Source organism: Stomoxys calcitrans, chromosome 3 (genome assembly GCF_963082655.1).
Source record: "Stomoxys calcitrans chromosome 3, idStoCalc2.1, whole genome shotgun sequence".
Classification (NCBI taxonomy): Eukaryota; Metazoa; Arthropoda; class Insecta; order Diptera; family Muscidae; genus Stomoxys; species Stomoxys calcitrans.
This window is the reverse complement of record NC_081554.1, coordinates 94,834,947-94,854,711: the sequence shown is the minus strand read 5'-3', so window position 1 is coordinate 94,854,711 and position 19,765 is coordinate 94,834,947. Positions and strand designations below refer to the sequence as shown.

The window sequence follows — 19,765 nt, the reverse complement described above, 5'->3', positions numbered from 1 at the left end:
GGGGTGGGTTTACATGGTACCTATATCAGGTTATTAGTCGATTTGGACCATAATTGGCGTGAAAGTTGGTATTCCGGAAAGTTACAATTCCGGCCTACATCAATAGAAGTATTTGTGCAAAATTTCGAGCTTACCACTAAAGACGGGCGGAAAAGTCTAGATCGACGGGCAAACGGAATGGCGATGTTGGCACAGTTGGAGGAACATTAGTTGCATATTTTGTAAACAAGTTCATAAGCAATCCCAAGGCAGCCGGTTGTACGTACCGGATTGACTCGATGAAGTCCTTTATCGGTAAGGGCTGCCGCCCCAGTGTGCAACACACTGCCTCATAAGACTTGAAGGTGGACCTCACCTCAGTCAATCTTCAACCTTTACCCTCACTCAATGTTCCGATCGGCAATTCATAGATCAATACTAAGGCCTCTTTGTCTCTCAAGTATATATGATCGCAATGAGTTTTTTTTGAATAATGCCAAGCACGTGGAAATACAATTGCGAGGAAATGTAATTGCGGTCCGAATTAAAATTTCGTCCAAACGCAACGACACGTATCTTTTTGAGTTTTGGAGATTGAGATGTAAATGATCGATATGCAAATACAATTGCCCATGAACATTCCATTAAGGAACAGGGGCAAACTTCTCACATATCAATGAGTGCAGACCGATTCAAGTTTAAGCTCAATGATAAGGGACCTCCTTTTTATAGACGAGTCAGAATGACGTGCCGCAGTGCGTCACCTCTTTTTAGGAGCATTTTTTACATGCCATAGTACCTCACAAATGATTGATATACCATATTTAAATAAAATTTGCAAACATCCAATATGTTACCCTTAAAATAAAATAAGTAAAACGGCATTTAGTCTGGTCAAGTCGAACTTTGCATACATACTACCTCGGATATATTTATATATTGACGACATTTTACCAAAATCCAATAAAAAGGCACCATGTAGTCCGATCTAGATCAAACTCGGCACATATGGTGAGGCATCTACAACAACCCACTGTCCCAAATTTCAACGAAATCATGTAATAAATGGGGCTAAGGTGGGTTTAAAATCGAAATCGTGAGATCGGTATAAATGGCAGTCATATCCAAATATGGTCCGTAGGGATCTAAAATAACTCACGGTTCCGAATTTAAGCAAAATCGGGTAATAACTATGTCATTCATGGGTAAAAAATCCTTCAATGGGAAGATCGGTCTAATCCAAATATGGTCAGATCCGAACCATACTTCGTACAGACGTCGAAGGGTCATACAAGAACGTCGTTGTGTCGTGTGGTTTCGATAAAGAAAAATGAGCAGCTCTGAAGAAGTATCTTGGGTTACTTGGTTTTGCGGTCTAAGGGGTAATGAGTTTTTTTGTGAGGTCGATGAAGATTACATACAAGACAAATTCAATTTAACTGGCTTAAATGAACAAGTACCAAATTATAGACAAGCTCTTGATATGATTCTTGATCTGGAGCCAGAGGATGAGCTTGAAGATAATCCTTTACAATCGGATATGACCGAACAGGCCGCGGAAATGTTATATGGCTTGATACATGCACGTTATATCTTAACAAATCGTGGCATAGCACAAATGATTGAAAAATATCAAACAGGTGATTTTGGTCATTGTCCACGTGTTTATTGCGAGAGTCAACCAATGTTGCCATTGGGTTTATCGGATATTCCCGGCGAGGCAATGGTCAAAGTATATTGCCCTAAATGTATTGATGTTTACACGCCAAAATCATCGCGTCACCATCATACGGATGGTGCTTATTTTGGTACTGGTTTTCCACACATGTTATTTGTGGTGCATCCAGAATATCGTCCTAAAAGGCCTACTAATCAATTTGTTCCAAGACTTTATGGCTTCAAAATTCACAGCTTAGCTTATCAAATACAGCTGCAGGCAGCAGCCAACTTTAAAATGCCACTACGAGCGAAAAATTAATAAAAAGCACACAAAACCGCAAGAACAAATAGAGAAAGAATTCTAATTGAGAACAAATTAAGAGGATTTTTGTATTCAAGAATACTACTGTCCCACTATACCCCCCTCCCCCTCAGAAAGAGATCATAGAACGGCAAGGAAGTAAAGAAAACAAACAACATCATCTTTTTTACCAATCAATCAAACAACAGCATTGTTAGTTATATTTAATTACGAAATGAGGAGATTTATATATGAAAATATTATTTAGCATACAAAAAACAAACAAACAACCAACCAACCATAAATTGTCTACACACGATCGATCATGCCCTCTCTGACTTTTACCATATACGAGTACTACATACTTAGTGAGGAAATTACATATAAACATCATCCACTACATAGTAAAGAGCATATGGAAATCAGAAAAGGAAAGAACCCTAGACGATCTAAATAAACAAAAACATTTACATACACAAGCAACGAATTTTCATTTAAAACAGGAAAGAAATTGTTAAAAAGAAATAGACGAACATCAATTCAATAAAATCATTACCACCACCACCACCACCACTACCACCCACACACACACACACACACAGGGACACTATAGCTTTCTTTTCTATTTTTCTATTTTTGCTTGTATTTCTTTCATTGATTTTCCCAACCATCCAACCAATCGGCTAAACCCCTATTCTGTACAATTTCTATGTGAATATGGGCCCATTTCACTTGCTTGGGCATGTGCAAAACAAAAACACTGTGTGTGTGTGAGTGTCGCACGAGTTACGACACCCACCTTATTGTCTCCACCAAAACCAGTTACGACACCCACCTTATTATCTCCACCAAAACCACCGAGAACGTTAACCTATTGATTTAGGTCATAATTAACGCTGAATAACCAATAAATATATTTGTCTCATATAACCAATATCATTGTTAGCAATAAGAACACCAACTAATTAATAAGAAATTGTTTTGTAACTTTTATTGTATAATTCCAAGAAATCTAGCTTTTACTTTAATCATCATTTATTATATTGTAACTTAGTTTTCTTTAAGATTTAAAATGAAAATAAAAATTATTCTTTGTTCAGACTTCAAATTGCAAAGAGTTATTTTTTTTTTAACCACGGAGGTTCCACCATCCTTATCTGGCGCAGTCGGCAGTTCAGTGGACAATCTCGTTGTCCCTTGGAGGAAACACGAAAACACACATCAAGCCAACAACGAGATAGTGGGTATCAACCCTTTATCCACTGGAACCTAGGAGGACACAACAAATCACAACATGACGAAATCAACAAGGAGAACGAGCATCACTAACTTCCTGATCGGGCTTATGTAAGTGTTTGTGTGTGTGTGGAAAAGAAAATAATAATAAAAAAAAAAAAAAAAAAAAAAAAAATAAATAAAAATGGAACTAAGATTATTTTAAGTAAATTAAGAAAAATATAATATCAAAAAAAAAAAAAAAAAATCGGAATAGTTGTGAAAAACTCTAAAGAAACATCTTTACCTTTTAAACGCAATTTGAAGGTTAATTTTTTTTTTCTGTACCAACCTTTAGAACAGTGTCGAAGGTATATCGACAAAAAAAAAAAAAAAAAAAAAGAAAAAGAAGAATTTGTGTGGTCAGACCGAGAAGTGAAAGTCGATCCTTGTCATAGACCTTGAATGATCATCATTGGCTTATTCGACAGGAGTACAGAAGGAATATCTGTATAGTGGCACCCACTACTCAATAGTCCACAAATTTCTTCTATTAGATAGAAGAAGAGATAGACAAAATATAAGTTTTTTTTCCCCTCTCTCTCGAATATATATAAGCGAACAAATTGTGAAATCAAAAAAATATCGGTACTTATGCCCGACAAAAAGAATCAGAAACAGAAACTTCGATTTATCCCTTATAAATTGAGAAAATTTACTAGCCTAACCTCCATCGCCGGAAGAGACAGTGAATCCCTCGCAGAGGATCCGGACGAAGGTATTGACAAAAGTAACCAGACCCTCACAAATTCTAACAGTACTATTGACGGAGGTGATTTGACCACTTTTGAAGGTAGCTCGTGTTCCATTTTAGATCAAATGAATCAATCGACGCAACCAACTCAAGGCCCGGCAACCAATCAGGTCGAGATTTTCAACTCACTGAGAATCCCCGACGCGATTAAGGATTTGCCTAAATTCGACGGAAACCAAAAACTCCTGTACGAATTCCTCAATAACGTTGAGGAGATCCTATTATATATACGTGGCACGGACAACACTCCGTATGGCCAGATTTTACTAAGGGCCATACGAAACAAAATTGAGGGACAGGCCAATGAGGTCCTCAATATGTACGGAACTCCACTCATTTGGGATGACATAAAGAATAACCTCATACTTCACTACTCAGACAAACGGACTGAGACATCCCTAATAAGAGACTTACACAATGTCAGGCAGTAGTTCTGTCAAAACTAAATATAATTTCAAGATTCCTCCTCAGCCCGGAAGAACTCGAAAACATAGAAGTCAAATTAAAACAAAAAAATATTGAAGTCAGATCTATCGAAAATATTTATGAAATGCTAGGCATGCAAGCCTACTACAATGAAACAAATATCATTTTTAATATTCTTGTACCGAATGTCTCTGAAGAAGACTATTTTCTATACCACATAATTCCTTTACCAATAAACATAACTAAGTTAATAATAACAGAACCATATATATTGTTTAATGAAAATTCCACACACCATCACAAAACACTTTGCCCATCGATCGAAGGAACATATTATTGCGGTATACCGATCCGACAGGAAGAAACCAAATACTCGTTATGTATTGGAAACTTAATAAACAATAAAGAAGCAAATTGCCCAATTAGTGACGTTGGAAAAAGGGAATCGATCACACAATATCAAAACTCTCACAGTAAAAGACACAGCCCTTGTGCGTTTCCAGAACTGTGACGTCTCAATAAATGGTATAACATACCACGATGATACCGATGCATATTGGGATCAACTCCACATACCCCCGTTACCAAACAGCAACATTTCCGTAAACTCCACAATCGAAATACTTAGTCTTCAAAAACTCGAGGATTTCAACTTTCTAACCAACAACAGAATTAGCAACCTGGAAATAACCACTACAACAGTTCACTCAGTCACAACAACAACAACATTAGTATGCACAATAGTAGTCATTACCATACTCATCATTGTCATTAAACGAAAAAACACGTACAAACACCACTTTCCACCTCCACAGCCTATCACTCCGACCACAACATCTTCATTGTGGCCGTCGCTCTATCTTAAGGGGGGAGGAGTTACGACACCCACCTTATTGTCTCCACCAAAACCAGTTACGACACCCACCTTATTATCTCCACCAAAACCACCGAGAACGTTAACCTATTGATTTAGGTCATAATTAACGCTGAATAACCAATAAATATATTTGTCTCATATAACCAATATCATTGTTAGCAATAAGAACACCAACTAATTAATAAGAAATTGTTTTGTAACTTTTATTGTATAATTCCAAGAAATCTAGCTTTTACTTTAATCATCATTTATTATATTGTAACTTAGTTTTCTTTAAGATTTAAAATGAAAATAAAAATTATTCTTTGTTCAGACTTCAAATTGCAAAGAGTTATTTTTTTTTTAACCACGGAGGTTCCACCATCCTTATCTCACGCATTTAGAATTGCTATCCTACAACTTCATCATACAACTACTACAAGAAAGCCAAGGAATTCAACATTTGCCAAATCTTCATCATCACAAATTTAAGGAGCTCCTTGTGCAGCATCATCTCAAGAAGGCGGTAAGGGCTTACTGAAATGTAATAAACTGTAACGGTGAAATTTAATCTGTTGCCTTTTATTTCAACTGTTCTCTTTTTCATTTCTTACAATTTGGGAGCTTCAATAAAACATACAGTCCACTTACAGCTACTTGCTACCCAAATTGTACATGGTTTCAATCCCATGGCAGCCGGTTGTACGTACCGGATTGACCCGATGGAATCTTCATCGGCAAGGGCTGCCGCCTCAGTGTACGTGCTCGTCTTTTTTCGTCATGGGAGAGGCACATCCCGGAGTGCCTTCTCCGTATGCTTTTGGTCCGTGCCGGGATTGAAAAGAACCCCGGACCCTGGTTCTGTTCCGTTTGCCAGAACCGCCTTCATCATCGGTCAGTGTCGGTGAGGTGTAACAGGTGCTTGGAGTGGGTACATTTCCGTTCTTGCTCTGGCCTAACTTCGCTACGGGAGTATAGTCATACTGGCTATGTCGCTAGGTGCTGTGCGAACACAGCCAGCAGTGGGTCACAAGCGTCGCCGTCGTCGCCTTCGGCGTCCTCGTCGTCGGACTATGTGACCCCCCCGACCTCTCCCGTACGGCAATTTATGCAAAGACAGCACCCTAGCCCTACTATTGCCAGGCCAGTGTCGGGAAATGTATCGTTCCTGCAGTTAAACTGCAATGGACTGCGAGGCAAGATTGATGAGATTGTGGATTTTATGAGTCGGAAGAGCATATCGGTCGTAGCGATCCAGGAGACAAAGCTGACTAACACCTGCAGCTTGCACAGTTGTCACGGCTACAATGTGCTACGTAAGGATCGCTCAAGGAATGGAGGTGGGGGATTGGCCTTCGTTATACACCATTCCGTGCAGTATAGACCTATCTCGCCTGCGCTTGACGCTAGTGACCCATACATGGAATGTATGGGGGTAGCAGTCAAGTCTGGTACTGCCGAGATAGAGATATACAACGTGTATATACCGCCGGTTGGCAGCTGTGTCCCGATTAATGGCCAGGCCTACAGCCTCGACATAAGTGGGTTGCTATCTGCCCATAGTCGTCTGGTTCTGGGGGATTTCAATGCACATCACTCGTCATGGCATTCTCCCCTAGGCAACGACCAGCGTGGCATAGCTTTGGCAGAGCAGATAGATAGCTCCACGTTTTGCACGGTGAATGAGGATGCCCCCACTAGGATTACGAGGAGGTGCAGCAGCTCGCCAGACATCTCAATCGCATCCCCTGATCTCCTGAGTGACGTATCCTGGCAAGCCGTCATCTCTTTGGGGTCAGACCACCTCCCCATAATCCTCACCATCGACCGACCACCCGACTTCATAACCTCTGAGCGCCGAACGTTCATCAACTATAAGAAGGCCAATTGGACTGGCTTCAGAGAGTATACCAATCGCCGCTTCAATGAACTGCCACCCCCCTCTGATGTGCTTGTGGCCGAGAGGAAATTCCGAGACATCATCAACGCAGCAGCCGCTCGCTTTATACCAGCCGGTCGAATACCGCAAGTGCGACCCAATTTCCCGGCGCAAGCAGTGGTACTCGCAGACGAGCGTGATGGGATTCGTGCTATGGACCCCGCTAACCCCAGAATCAGCGAGCTGAATCTGGAAATAAACAGGGTAGTCAACGAACATAAGCGGAATTTGTGGCTGGAACACTTGGAGCAATGTAACTTAGGCACCGGTGCAGGCAAATTGTGGGCCACTGTTAAGTCTCTCTCGAACCCCGGTAGACGGGACGACAGGACCTCAGTCACTTTTGGCGAGTTAACCGTGACTGATCCGAAGAGATGCGCCAGGTTGTTCAACCGTCAATTTATCGTGCATCCCGAGAGAGACAGGGCAAGGAGGAGAGCCATTCGCCGTATCCGTGGTCTCCGAGCCGATGAACAGCCATCACAATTTACCGTGGGCGAAGTTACGAATGTCATCCGTGGCGCCAAATCTTCCAAGGCGTTGGGCCCCGACGGAATCTCTACATTGATGCTGAAGAATCTGGATTTACCTGGAGTTGAGTACCTTACCACTGTCCTTAACCTGTCATTGAACACTCTTATAGTTCCCGATGTCTGGAAAATGGGCAGAGTGATCCCGCTACTGAAGCCTGGTAAAGACCCGAGTTTGGGGGAGTCGTACAGACCGATCTCCCTTCTCTCACCAGTGGCTAAGACGCTTGAGGCATTACTCCTCCCGAGCCTCGTAGGAGAATTTCCATTCGCCGAGCATCAACACGGATTTCGGAGACTGCACAGCACAACAACAGCTTTGCATGCCATCACCACACACATTTGCCGTGGCTTCAATCAACCCAGGCCATGTGATAGGACGGTCCTCGTGGCATTGGACCTATCGAAGGCATTCGACACGGTCAGCCATGCCAAATTATTTGAGGATATCGCCAACACGTCCCTCCAGCCAGGCCTTAAACGTTGGGTCGCGAATTATCTGTGTGGCCGCCAGTCATTTGTGGAATTTAGGGATAAGAAGTCAAAACACCGTAGAGTGAAACAGGGAGTTCCCCAAGGCGGGGTGATATCTCCGGCTCTGTTTAACCTCTACCTTTCCTCCATCCCACCTCCTCCAGACGGCATAGAGATCGTATCATATGCGGACGACTGTACGATCTTGGCATCAGGCCCCCCACCCATTGATGACATCTGCGATAGGTTGAACGTCTACCTCAACGAGCTTGCCTCATATTTCGCTGCAAGAAATCTGAAGATATCCGCCACCAAATCTTCAGCCACACTGTTCACTACAAATACGCGTGAGGTGAATTCTGAGCTGACTGTGATGGTCGATGGAGAATTGATTCCGACCATCAAGTGTCCCAAAATACTTGGCGTCACATTTGACAGCTCCTACACTTTCTCCCCACATGCCACAGCAATCTGCAATAAAGTCAAAGTAGAAACAAGGTCCTCAAGTCACTCGCTGGCAGCACTTGGGGTGCAGACAAAGAAACCTTGTTGACCACGTACAAAGCAATTGGCCGGTCTGTGGTAAGTTATGCAGCGCCAGTGTGGTCACGTCAGCTTTGTGACACGCAGTGGAATAATATTCAGATCTGTCAGAATGCCGCACTCCGAACTGCGACGGGCTGTCTCCTTAGTTCTCATGTGGACCACCTCCACCAGGAGACAAAGATCCTACCAGTGCGAAGACATAACTACATGCTGTCTAAGCAATACCTTTTGGGCTGTTATCGCAGAAATCATCCAAATCATCATCTTGTGGATAGATACCCACCGCCCAGAAGCCTTAAGGTAGATCTACATGATCTAGAGCGTGAGGTCCAGCGCTACAAGAGAGAACCTCTAGATCAAGCGGCATATCAAGCGGGTCTGAACAACATTCATGCAGACACGGTAGCAGACGCGTTAACTGGCTACCGGGTGAATGTAGTCCTTGGAGTACGACCGCCACCCATTGCACCCGAAGAAATCGACCTCCCCCGGCAAACCAGAGTGATTCTGGCTCAATTACGTTCCGGCAGATGCAGCCGCCTCAATTCCCACAGAGCTAGGATTGATGCCGACGTGCAAGATGTATGTCCCGACTGTAACCAGGGACCGCACGACACACGTCACCTGTTTAACTGCCCGGCCAGACCCACTCGACTCAGACCCAGATCCCTGTGGACGCACCCCATCTTAGTCGCGGAGTTCCTGGGTCTTGACACTCAACAGAATCAAGCAGACGAAAGATAGTACACAATAAACTGCTACAACAACAACAACAAGAACGTCGTTAGACTTATAATATCTCGCTCTGAGAAATTTCCTCGAAAAAAGTGCTTAAAAGGTAAAAGGCCGGAGACCTTACTGATCGGGAGATCAATCTACAATATATGACAGCTATATCTAAATAAAGAACGATTTGGACCTTATTCGGTACGGATGTCAAGGGTCTTAACACAGTTCACTGCGCCAAAAAAATTTTTAAATTTATTAAAATATAGGAAATGCTTTAATTATAGCTTTGTAGCTCAAAAATTTGAGAGTGTTTCTTTCTATAGTTAAAAAATTATAATTTAAATTCAGTAAACAGTATTTGCTGATATCAACAAACTTATTTCTCTTGGTGTACATTATTTTCTATATCATTTCCCTTAAGAATTTGTGGTTACAAAAGGGACTTTATTGTCTAAGTGAGTCGAATTGCATTCAAATGCAAATTTGCCCTCAAACAAGGTCGAACTTCTCACATGTCAAACTATTCGATTCAAGTTAAGCTCATTGATAAGGAATTTCCTTTTTATAGCCGACTCCGAACGACGTGCCGCAGTGCGACACCTCTTTAGGGAGAAGTATTTACATGGCATAGTACCTCACGAATGTCGCCAGCATTGCGATTTTTTTTTGATGTTCTCACCAGGAGTCGAACCCAGGCGTTCAGCGTCGTAGGCGAACACGCTACCTTTAACTCTGCACTACGTTGGTCTCGGTCAGATTGTATACTGTCTCTTAATATCCACCTAAAGAAAAAGAGTTTATCCATTGTTCATTGAAATCAAAGAAATGGTTGGCAGGGCAAGGTGTTAAAGATTTTAATTACGACGTGATTTCAATAATTTTGATTCCCCCAATTTCCTAATTGCTCTACATTGTGCAAGGCTCATTATTATATATGGTTTCACAAAGCTGATCATGGTAAACAACATTTAAATTACATTCCTCAACACAAGATGGATTATCTGAATAAAAAATCACTTAAGTATCACTTCAACTCTATAAGGCACACATTGAACTTTTTAAGACCCACGCAATGTTGTTCTCGTGGAAAAACCTCAAAATGTATTTTTGTAATACCATTTGAGTAGCCAGACACACACATTGAACAGTGTGGCAGCATATGATGGAGTTTAGCCACAATTGAAATGTCATCTAATAACGAGGAAAAAGAGAAGAACGCAAAGGAGGAGGTAACCTCTGGCTTTGAGCACACATGAGCATTAATAAATGCAATTATCCCAGCACTGAATGCTGTTGTTTTTTTTATAATCTTGTTATTGCAAAGACAATTACATTATTGCGTAAAGAGACACATTAAGAGTTGGGTAGCGTTTGCAATGTAATTCCAATATGATTTGATGAAAAAATCTCAATTGCTTTTTCGTTTATTTAAAATTCTAATCGTTCTAGATGTTTGGGCTTTTTTTCTGAAGTGATTGAAGCCCAGCGTTTGCATGCCTTCTTCTTTGTTGTTTTTGTTTATTTAGAAGTTAAGCAATCTTTCAGATTAGATAATAACAGACTTCAAGTTTATCTCTGGCGCTATTCTATCTGAATATAAACAATTGGTGTTTGTTTTGAAATGGTAAACGAAAAAATGAAAAGTGTCATTCACTCGCATAGTTTGTAAAGGAATGTTTTACAAACAACGATACACTTAAAATAATGTTGAAATTAAAATTGGGAAATCAAACATTTTAACAAGAAACAAGAAAAAAAAACCAATATAATAGAAGCAAATAAAAATCGGGCGGCCGAATATTGCCCACTCACCACCATGGGTTTTGCTAAAAATTTACAGATATTAACTCAGTATTATCTGACTATAATTGGTGTATAAAAATTGAGGCGTTTAGAGACTCAAGAACCCAAATTCGGTGTTCGGTTTACATGGCGGTAATATATTGAGGCTCCTAAGGGTCAAATTCAATGAGTCAAATCAAACCACCCTATATGGGAGCTTCGTACGAATCTAAACCGATATGGTCCGTTAGCAATCCCCAACGATCTACCTCCATCAATAAGGACTATCTGTGTAAAATGTCAATTGTATATCTTCATTCCTTTGACAGACGAACATAGCTAGATCACTTTACAATGTCAAGATTATATTTCAAGGGGTTACAAACAAATTGACTAGATTAGTAAACGCCTCACAAATGAGTAAAAATGTTTCTCATTAATTAATCGCCCAAAGCGGAATGTTGTCAATATAATAAGCAGGCGTTGTTGCTTATGAACGGTGTCAATTTCATAAATAGAAATAACATCTTGTTGTCTCTAATAGGCGCCCGATTTACAGGGACAAAATATCAGAAAATTGAACAACATACAAATAAAAACGACTGGATACATAGATTACAATCTATTGTATCAGTATTATTCTTTTTAACAGAATGTTTTTCTAAATAAATGGTTATTGCTTATCCTGTCGATAAACCTTACCCGGCAAATGGGTGTCGGTAAGTAATTTATCGACCAGATAAATAACAACAGATGGTAATATAGAATCAGATGTTTTTGGCTTACCGATAGCTGTGTAATATAAGGCGCGTTCCCGTATTTATCCCGTTACAATTTGCGAGTAAAAATATTCAGGAGAGTTAGAAATTTCTGCTGGGGAAAAATCTTCCAGCAGAAATTTGCAAAACTCTCAAAACTGTTTTTCACTCTCACGCCCTACTTTACCCACTTTAGACATGTGTTGCGTGTTCGCATCAGTGACGTATTAAATATTTACATGTATGTATTGGATGTACGTTACGGATTGCTCGGATAATTTTAAGGAAATATTTTTTAATGAATTATCCTACTTTTGTAACTTAAATTTTAAAACGAGAAAAAATTTAAGGTTTAGCTGCTCAAAACGGTTTGCGTAGTTCAAACAACTGAAGAAGAGAAAAAAGTGACCAAAAAATTAAAAGAAAACATATTCAAACCATAAAAGTTTCAAATCTTTGTTTTTTGTGGCCCAGAGGTTTTCAATAAGGTCTAGATCCCATGATTGCGATAAGCGTTCCAAACTCGGTACAGAAAGCTCTTGGAACTAGAATTCCGCTGGTTAGGAAGAGTGCTTTGAGTCGTTAACTGACATTAACTGTCACTTTAGGCCATTTTTCCTCGCCAATGGAAGCATTTTATTCCCTTAAGTATTCTTAAAATCCACCACACACATTTTGTCTCTAATCAAGAAAATGAGATACCGACCAGATACAGAAAAAGTCCCCCAAACGAAGAAGAATATCGATACGATAAATTGTAACCGGAGAATGAGAAACCCGGCCTAAGTTTAGAATGTATAAGTTACTTTTTTAACTGTTAATGTGATTTGAGATGTAGTAAATGTCTCATATTTTTTTGCTAAATTTCAATTCAAAAGTGGAATAATTTGGACTTTTGGGAGATTTCTTTAGAAACATTATACAATGCCTAAAGCTTTTTAATTGTGCGAAGCCCCGCACAATGGTCCAGACTATAAATCACCGATTAAGATTTTGTTTGTTTTGTGATTTAAAACAAAGTAAAACTTGGTTTCAAAACTTTGGTTTGGTTTCAAATCCAGGCGATCATATCGCATTTATCATAAAAGTCATAAAAAACCTTACTTTCGAAAAATGTGAAAAAATTTTCATTTCATTGAATGATTTTTTAAAGGAATTAATAACCAGCCAATCTATGTATTCCATAAATTTAAAATTTTTTCTTTAAAGAAAGTAAATTGAACTTTTTTCAAACCGGAGTTTTACATAACCAAATTTTCCTGTTTAATCCATATTATGTATTTTTAGACGATGGATTTTGATCCAAAATTACGTTGCGCCATTCAGAATCTTTTCTTATATACAACAGCTCACACACGTTTCATGTTTTGTTGCACTGGTAAACATCTTCAGTTTGGTCTACAATTTAACCATGAATCGTCTTACAAACGAACAACTCTTTTAAATTATTGAATTTTATTATCAAAATGCGTGCTCTGTTAAGAAAGTTCTCATTTTTGGCAAAATGGGTACGTAAATAAGCAGAATTGTCGATTTTGGAGTGAAGATCAGCCAGAAGCATTGCAGGAGTTACCAATGCATCCAGAAAAAGTCACAGTTTGGTCCGATTTAGGGGCTGGTGACATCATTGGACAGTACTTCTTCAAAGATGATGCTCATCTCACGGTTACGTTACGATTCACGTAACCGTGAGATGATATCCAACTTTATTTTGCTCAAAATGCAAAAGCTTGACTTGCATGACATGTGGTTTGAACAAGACGGTACCACATGTCACACAGCACGCGTTACAATGGGCTTTATTGAGAGAAGAGTTCGGTGAACATTTTATTTCACGTTCGGCCGACTAGATCGTGTGATTTAACGCCTATAGACTATTTTTTGTGGGGCTATGTTAAAGCTCATGTCTATACAGCCCGCTTTAAATGGCGCATTGGAAGACAACATTGAAGCATTTATTCATGAGATACCGGCCAAAATGTTGGAAAGAGTATGCCAAAATTGGACTAAGCGGATGGACCATTTGAGGCGCAGTCGCGGTCAACATTTGCGTGAAATAATCATCAAACATTAAATTATATGGAACGTACTATCGATTCAAAATCAGATTTCATGCATTTTTCTCAATTTTATGTGCTTTTATGATAAATTTTCCTATAGCTCGTAAAAAATCATCCTATATATATGCATAAAAATCAATTTGTGTTGATTTGTTTGATTATATGTTCCGTATAGAGTCAAAAATAGCTGAACCGATTTTCTTAAATTTTTAACAGATGGTGCAATAAGAGCATGTGGTAAAAATAGAGTAATTCATTTTATGATATCTTAATGGGGACAGACACTCCTCTTTACCCTAATATTCAAAACAGCCAGATCTCGGAGATCGTAGAAGCGATTTTAGCGAATTTTTTTTTTTTTTGCTCTCATACAGCAACCTAAAACAATAATAATATCAAAATTTGGGAGTAGAGCACGATGCAACACATTTTTACCGACTAAGGCAATAAGAGGCTCAAATGAAAGGCATGAGAGTAGAAAACAAATTTGATATCCAATTTTGAGTCCAAGTTTTTTGGGCTGGTGACACAGATAATTCGCGACCCATCGTTTCAGGCCTGGCTGGAGGGACGTGTTGGCGATGTCCTCAAATAATTTGGCATGGCTGACCATATCGAACGCCTTCAATAGGTCCAGTGCCACGAGGACCGTCCTATCACATGGCCTGGGCTGATTGAAGCCACGGCAAATGTGTGCGGTGATGGCATGCAAAGCTGCTGTTGTGCTGTGCAGTCTCCGAAATCCATGTTGATGCTCGGCGAATGGAAATTCTCCTACGAGGCTCATGAGGAGTAATGCCTCAAGCGTCTTTGCCACTGGTGAGAGAAGGGAGATCGGTCTGTACGACTCCCCCAAACTCGGGTCTTTTCCAGGCTTTAGTAGCGGGATCACTCTGCCTATTTTCCAGAAATCGGGAACTATAAGAGTGTTCAATGACAGGTTGAGGACAGTGGTAAGGTACTCAACTTCAGGTGGGGACGACTCATCACATAAACACCCCCTAAACCAATGGCAATATAAGACTCAAGTAAAAGGTATATAAGAGTAGATAACGATGCTGATATTTTTTCAGGGAGTCTGGGTGTCCGCCCCACCCCACAAACTGGACATGATTTTTTTCACATTCGCAGAGGTTATACACCGCCTCCGACGATATACGTCTGGATTCGAATCCTGGCGAGAACATCAGAAAACATTTTCCTAAAACTGACGACATTTGTGAGGTACTTTGCCATGCTTAGAAGCCATGTAAAAATTTCTTCCCAAAAAGGTGTCGCAATGCGGCACGCCGTTGGGACTCGTATATAAAACGGAGGTCCCATATCATTGAGCTTAAACTTGAATCGGACTGCACTCATTGACATGTAAGAAGTTTGCTCCTGTTCCTTAATGGGCAAATTTGCAATTTGACTGAAAACCATCCGAGAGATCTCATTGATCAATAAAGATCATATGGAGTTCAAAACAACGCATTTTGAAATAACATAATGTTAGCCAAGCTAAAAGCTTTTTAATTCCCATATATAAATATTCAAAGGAAAAAAATTTTGTTCCAAATAGTGTGTTCCAATAGGCACAGTGGAGTGGGCCCGGTAGTAGTCAATAAGCATGAGATACCTTAAATCTCAATAAGAGATTTTCCTTTGTTCATTTATAACAATTATGCATGTACTATATATGTGGAAAAAAATGATTTTCTAAACAATAGTTTACACAAACAATTTTGTACGAAGAAAAACAAATTATACACACAATGGAAGTAATGGTGAATCATATTTCTATAAATTTATTACAACTACACTACTAAATCACAAATATCTATTTTTTATATTTCTCGTTTTAAATTGTGTTTTATGTAAAAAATTAATGAAGCCAAATAAAACGCCTTAACAATAACTACTTCAGGGTTAGTATTATACGTACAAATTTTTCATCGACAAATTACTCATTTTGATGATTAATATTACACAAAACGTTCTATTCTGCAAAGTTAATATTATATTCTGTTTGGAGTTATTTGCGGTGAATAACTTGTTTACAATTAAGAAATTATAGATAATCTACTCTTCAACCACTTACAAGAAATGTGATAAAATATATATTTTTAATTTTTATCTGATTTAAAAAAGAAGAGTGGTTGAACCGTCTTCATGAGTTAGATACGTAGAGATACTTTTGCAATGTCCTATTTTAGAAGTAATACCTGAAATTAGATAATTGGAATCATTGTTGCCTAAGAAGAATCATCTCTGTTGATTTTTTGACTATTGTAGCAAGCGGCAAAACAACAAGTTCCATAAAGCCAAAAAATGTAGGATGCCCAAAAAATATGTACAATGTCATTTTAGGGCTGCAACTCATAAGATATTGGACGTTGTAATCAGTTGCTTTATTGAACGTTAAGACGGAAAAAAGGGATTCTAAAGCGCGTACGTTACGAAAATGCAGAAGTGCACAAAATGAAAATTCGATTTTATGCGTGTGTTACTCTCTACATTTTTTTTTTATTTTTACTCCATGATTGAAAATTATATAATTTGACAGCACCAAAGAAGTTTTTTAAAAGTAAACATAGTATAAGGACAATTTAAGCACTTTTCTTTTTGGTCTAGCGTTAAATCAGAGAAAAACATTATTTTTTGAATGAACAACGACTAAAGCCAAGAGAATACGAATATTATAGCTGTGTTCGGGAACTCAAAAATTTGTGACAATATGCACAAATTTTTACTGGAAGTCGTTCGTGTACTTTATTTGCCAGCAGAAGAGAGCGCGAGAGAGAGCAAAAGTTTGACAGTTCGAAAATAGAGACCCTGCAAATTTCTACTGGGACTTTTTTGCCAGCAGAAATTTGCCACTTTAAACAGTTGTTTTGTAAAGGTCAGCTGTTTTATGAAAAGCAGCTGTTACATGAAAATGCAAAAGCTAACACCAAAATGAATCAAAATAATATTGTTTATTGGTAATTATTAAGTTTGTTTCAATTTTATTTACTTTTAATGAAGATTCAAGGCAGCAGCTAGAGTTTAGGTACAGAAAACCCGCCAGATGAAGTTTTAATTTAACCTAACTCGGTTGTTCTACATTAGCAGATAAGTGCAAAATTTGCGGAATTATTTGCAAAATCTTCAAAAATTAAAACATTGTATCCCTTAGACGCCAAGAAAAGAGCAATTATCGAGTTCTTAAGTGTTTTGTTGGAATCACCCTACGAGCTACGATGAAACCAACGCCATCCCTGTGAATTTGTTAAGGAGGGGAGATGCTGCCATGGGATTGAGCGGGTCTTGCTGGGCAGTTAAAAGTGATGAAAAAATTTGTGCAAAATAATCTGACAATCGTGAACGGATACAGATATCTTCAACAATAACCAAATAGCAAGCTCCCTTAGCCTCACATAAGTGGTCACAGCAATTTGTCTAGCCACAATATCCAGAAGCATTAGGTCCAAGGTTTCTTTGTACGCACACCAAGTGCTGCTGACGCGGAACTTGAGAACGTTGTTTCTTTTGTACTTTTGTGTATGGTTATGGCATGTAAAGCAGTTTTAGTCCTAGGCAGCCTACGAAATGCATGCTGATGCTCGGCAAATGGAAATTGACCAACAGGAGGATAGGGAGGAGTAGCCTCTCATGCGTCTTGGCTACTGATGAGAGAAGGGAGGTCAGGCTGTACAACTCGCTCTTGCACGTTTCCTTTCCAAGTTTCAGTAGCGGGATCACACTGGTCATCTTCCAAACATTGGGTACTCTGTTGCGACTTTTGTAAGGTACTCGACCTTAGGCAGATCCAGATTCTTCAGCATCAGTGTAGAGATTCCGTTTGGGACCAGCGCCTTGCGCAATTTGATGCCACGGATGACATTTGTAACTTCGTGCACGGTAAATTGTGATGGCTGTCCAGCGGCATGGAGATCACGTATACAACGAATGGCTCCCCTTCTAGCCTTGCCACTCTCGGGTCAATAAATTGACGTTTATTTATTATTTAAAAGCAATTGTTTCCCTAAGCAAGTAAATTAAAAACAATCAAAACAAAAATCAGCTGTTGCTCTGCAAATTTTCACTGGAAGTCTTTGGCGTACTTTAGCTTGCAAATTTTTTAAAGACACTAGCTCTTACTCTACTGAGAAATTTTTACTGGCAATTTTTTACTGGAAAAATACGCAGACAGACCCTATTTGTGAATTGAGCATCAGCACTAGTGTTTATTTAATTTTGTGCACCCATGCGAAAATGTCACACATGTCTTGTTCTTTTAATTTTTTGCCATTTAAAATAAAATATCAAAATTTAGCGTGTGAAAAATAATAGAGACTCTTCTGGGTTTTAAAAAAAAAGCAATTGTTTCCCTAAGTAAGTAAATCAAAAACAATCAAAACAAAAATCAGCTGTTGCTCTGCAAATTTTCACTGGAAGTCTTTGGCGTACTTTAGCTTGCAAATTTTTTAAAGAGACTAGCTCTTACTCTACTGGGAAATTTTTACTGGTAATTTTTTACTGGAAAAATACGCAGACAGACCCTATTTGTGAATTGAGCATTAGCACTAGCGTTTATTTAATTTTTAATATTTAATTTTGTGCACCCATGCGAAAATGTCACACATGTCTTGTTCTTTTAATTTTTTGCAATTTAAAATAAAATATCAAAATTTAGCGTGTGAAAAATAATAGAGACTCTTCTGGGTTTTAAACGAAAAACCGCAAAATAAGAAAATGGAAGGCAAGTTTTGGGTTACGAATATAGCCAAATTGTGTTCTAACAGGTTATTAGTTACTCAGCGATCCCTTGTGGTTAAAAAGGGCTTGGATCACCCTAGACATAGATTTGGTTCAGTTCTGGCGAACCAAATTTGGCATAACTACCTACGAAGCTTATATGAATAACCAAAACTTATCAAGTTTGAGTGTTATCGATATAACCTCAGATTTTTAATCAAATTTAGAGTCGGAGACTTTGGAGGTTACTCCAAGACTGACATTTTATTGCTTCTATACCAAGGTTGTCTGTATTAAGAAGAGTGTTTAAGGCTCTTATTCTGTAATTTTCAACGCAATTTGTATATATTAAGATGTCCTGCATACGATACGAAAGGCCCACTCCATTGTAAGTGACATTCCACAAACCATGAAATTTCCACCAACATGTTTGACGGTTAATATGGTGTACTTGTAGTTTGCTGTGGCTTTAGCTAGTCACATTACTGTCTGTGTGATGTTCATTGCTCGAGAAGCTTAGCTGCGAGATACCGGGTGCGTCCACAGGTTGCGGTTGCTCCATCCGAAGTAGCTGTAACTGCAGTCGCGGTCAATCAGCGGTATCGAGCGGAGAGTCTCAGAGAGCGGTCGGATGGCAACGGCTCTTGCACAAATACTGAGCGCCTACGATGCTCGATACGACAAGGCGAGTTATTGGCGCCTTTAAATAACCAATGGCCACCATGTTCCCGCGGCGATCGGTCCTTTGGATCGGAACGAGCTTGCTCACCTACAGGAGCTTGACGGGGAAGCCACCTCCACATGAAAATGTGGTTACAACAACATCCCCTTTTTTTCATTTTTTTTCTTGACCAGCTGTACATATTATGTTTGAATATTTCGCACATATCAAACTATGCATCCTTTTCATTCATAAACTTTCAAGAAATAAAGTTGTTCGAAGAATAGAACTAACAACTCAAATATTTTCTTTTTATT

At 39.1% G+C, this 19,765-nt stretch overlaps 2 protein-coding genes across 3 annotated transcripts in view; one reads left to right on the top strand and one right to left on the bottom strand.

Moving 5' to 3' along the window:
• Positions 1 to 19,765, bottom strand: part of LOC106086573 (EF-hand domain-containing protein D2 homolog) — a 108,580-nt gene that overhangs the window by 76,659 nt on the left and 12,156 nt on the right. The window lies entirely within an intron of this gene.
• LOC131995956 (casein kinase II subunit beta) lies at positions 1,289 to 2,418 on the top strand. The gene has a single exon (XM_059365304.1). The coding sequence runs from the start codon at positions 1,310 to 1,312 to the stop codon at positions 1,955 to 1,957; it is 648 nt and encodes a 215-aa protein (XP_059221287.1). The 5' UTR covers positions 1,289 to 1,309; the 3' UTR covers positions 1,958 to 2,418.

Bases quoted from the DNA above. Each gene is read 5' to 3' on its own strand.
- LOC131995956 (XM_059365304.1), top strand. From the start codon at position 1,310: ATGAGCAGCTCTGAAGAAGTATCTTGGGTTACTTGGTTTTGCGGTCTA.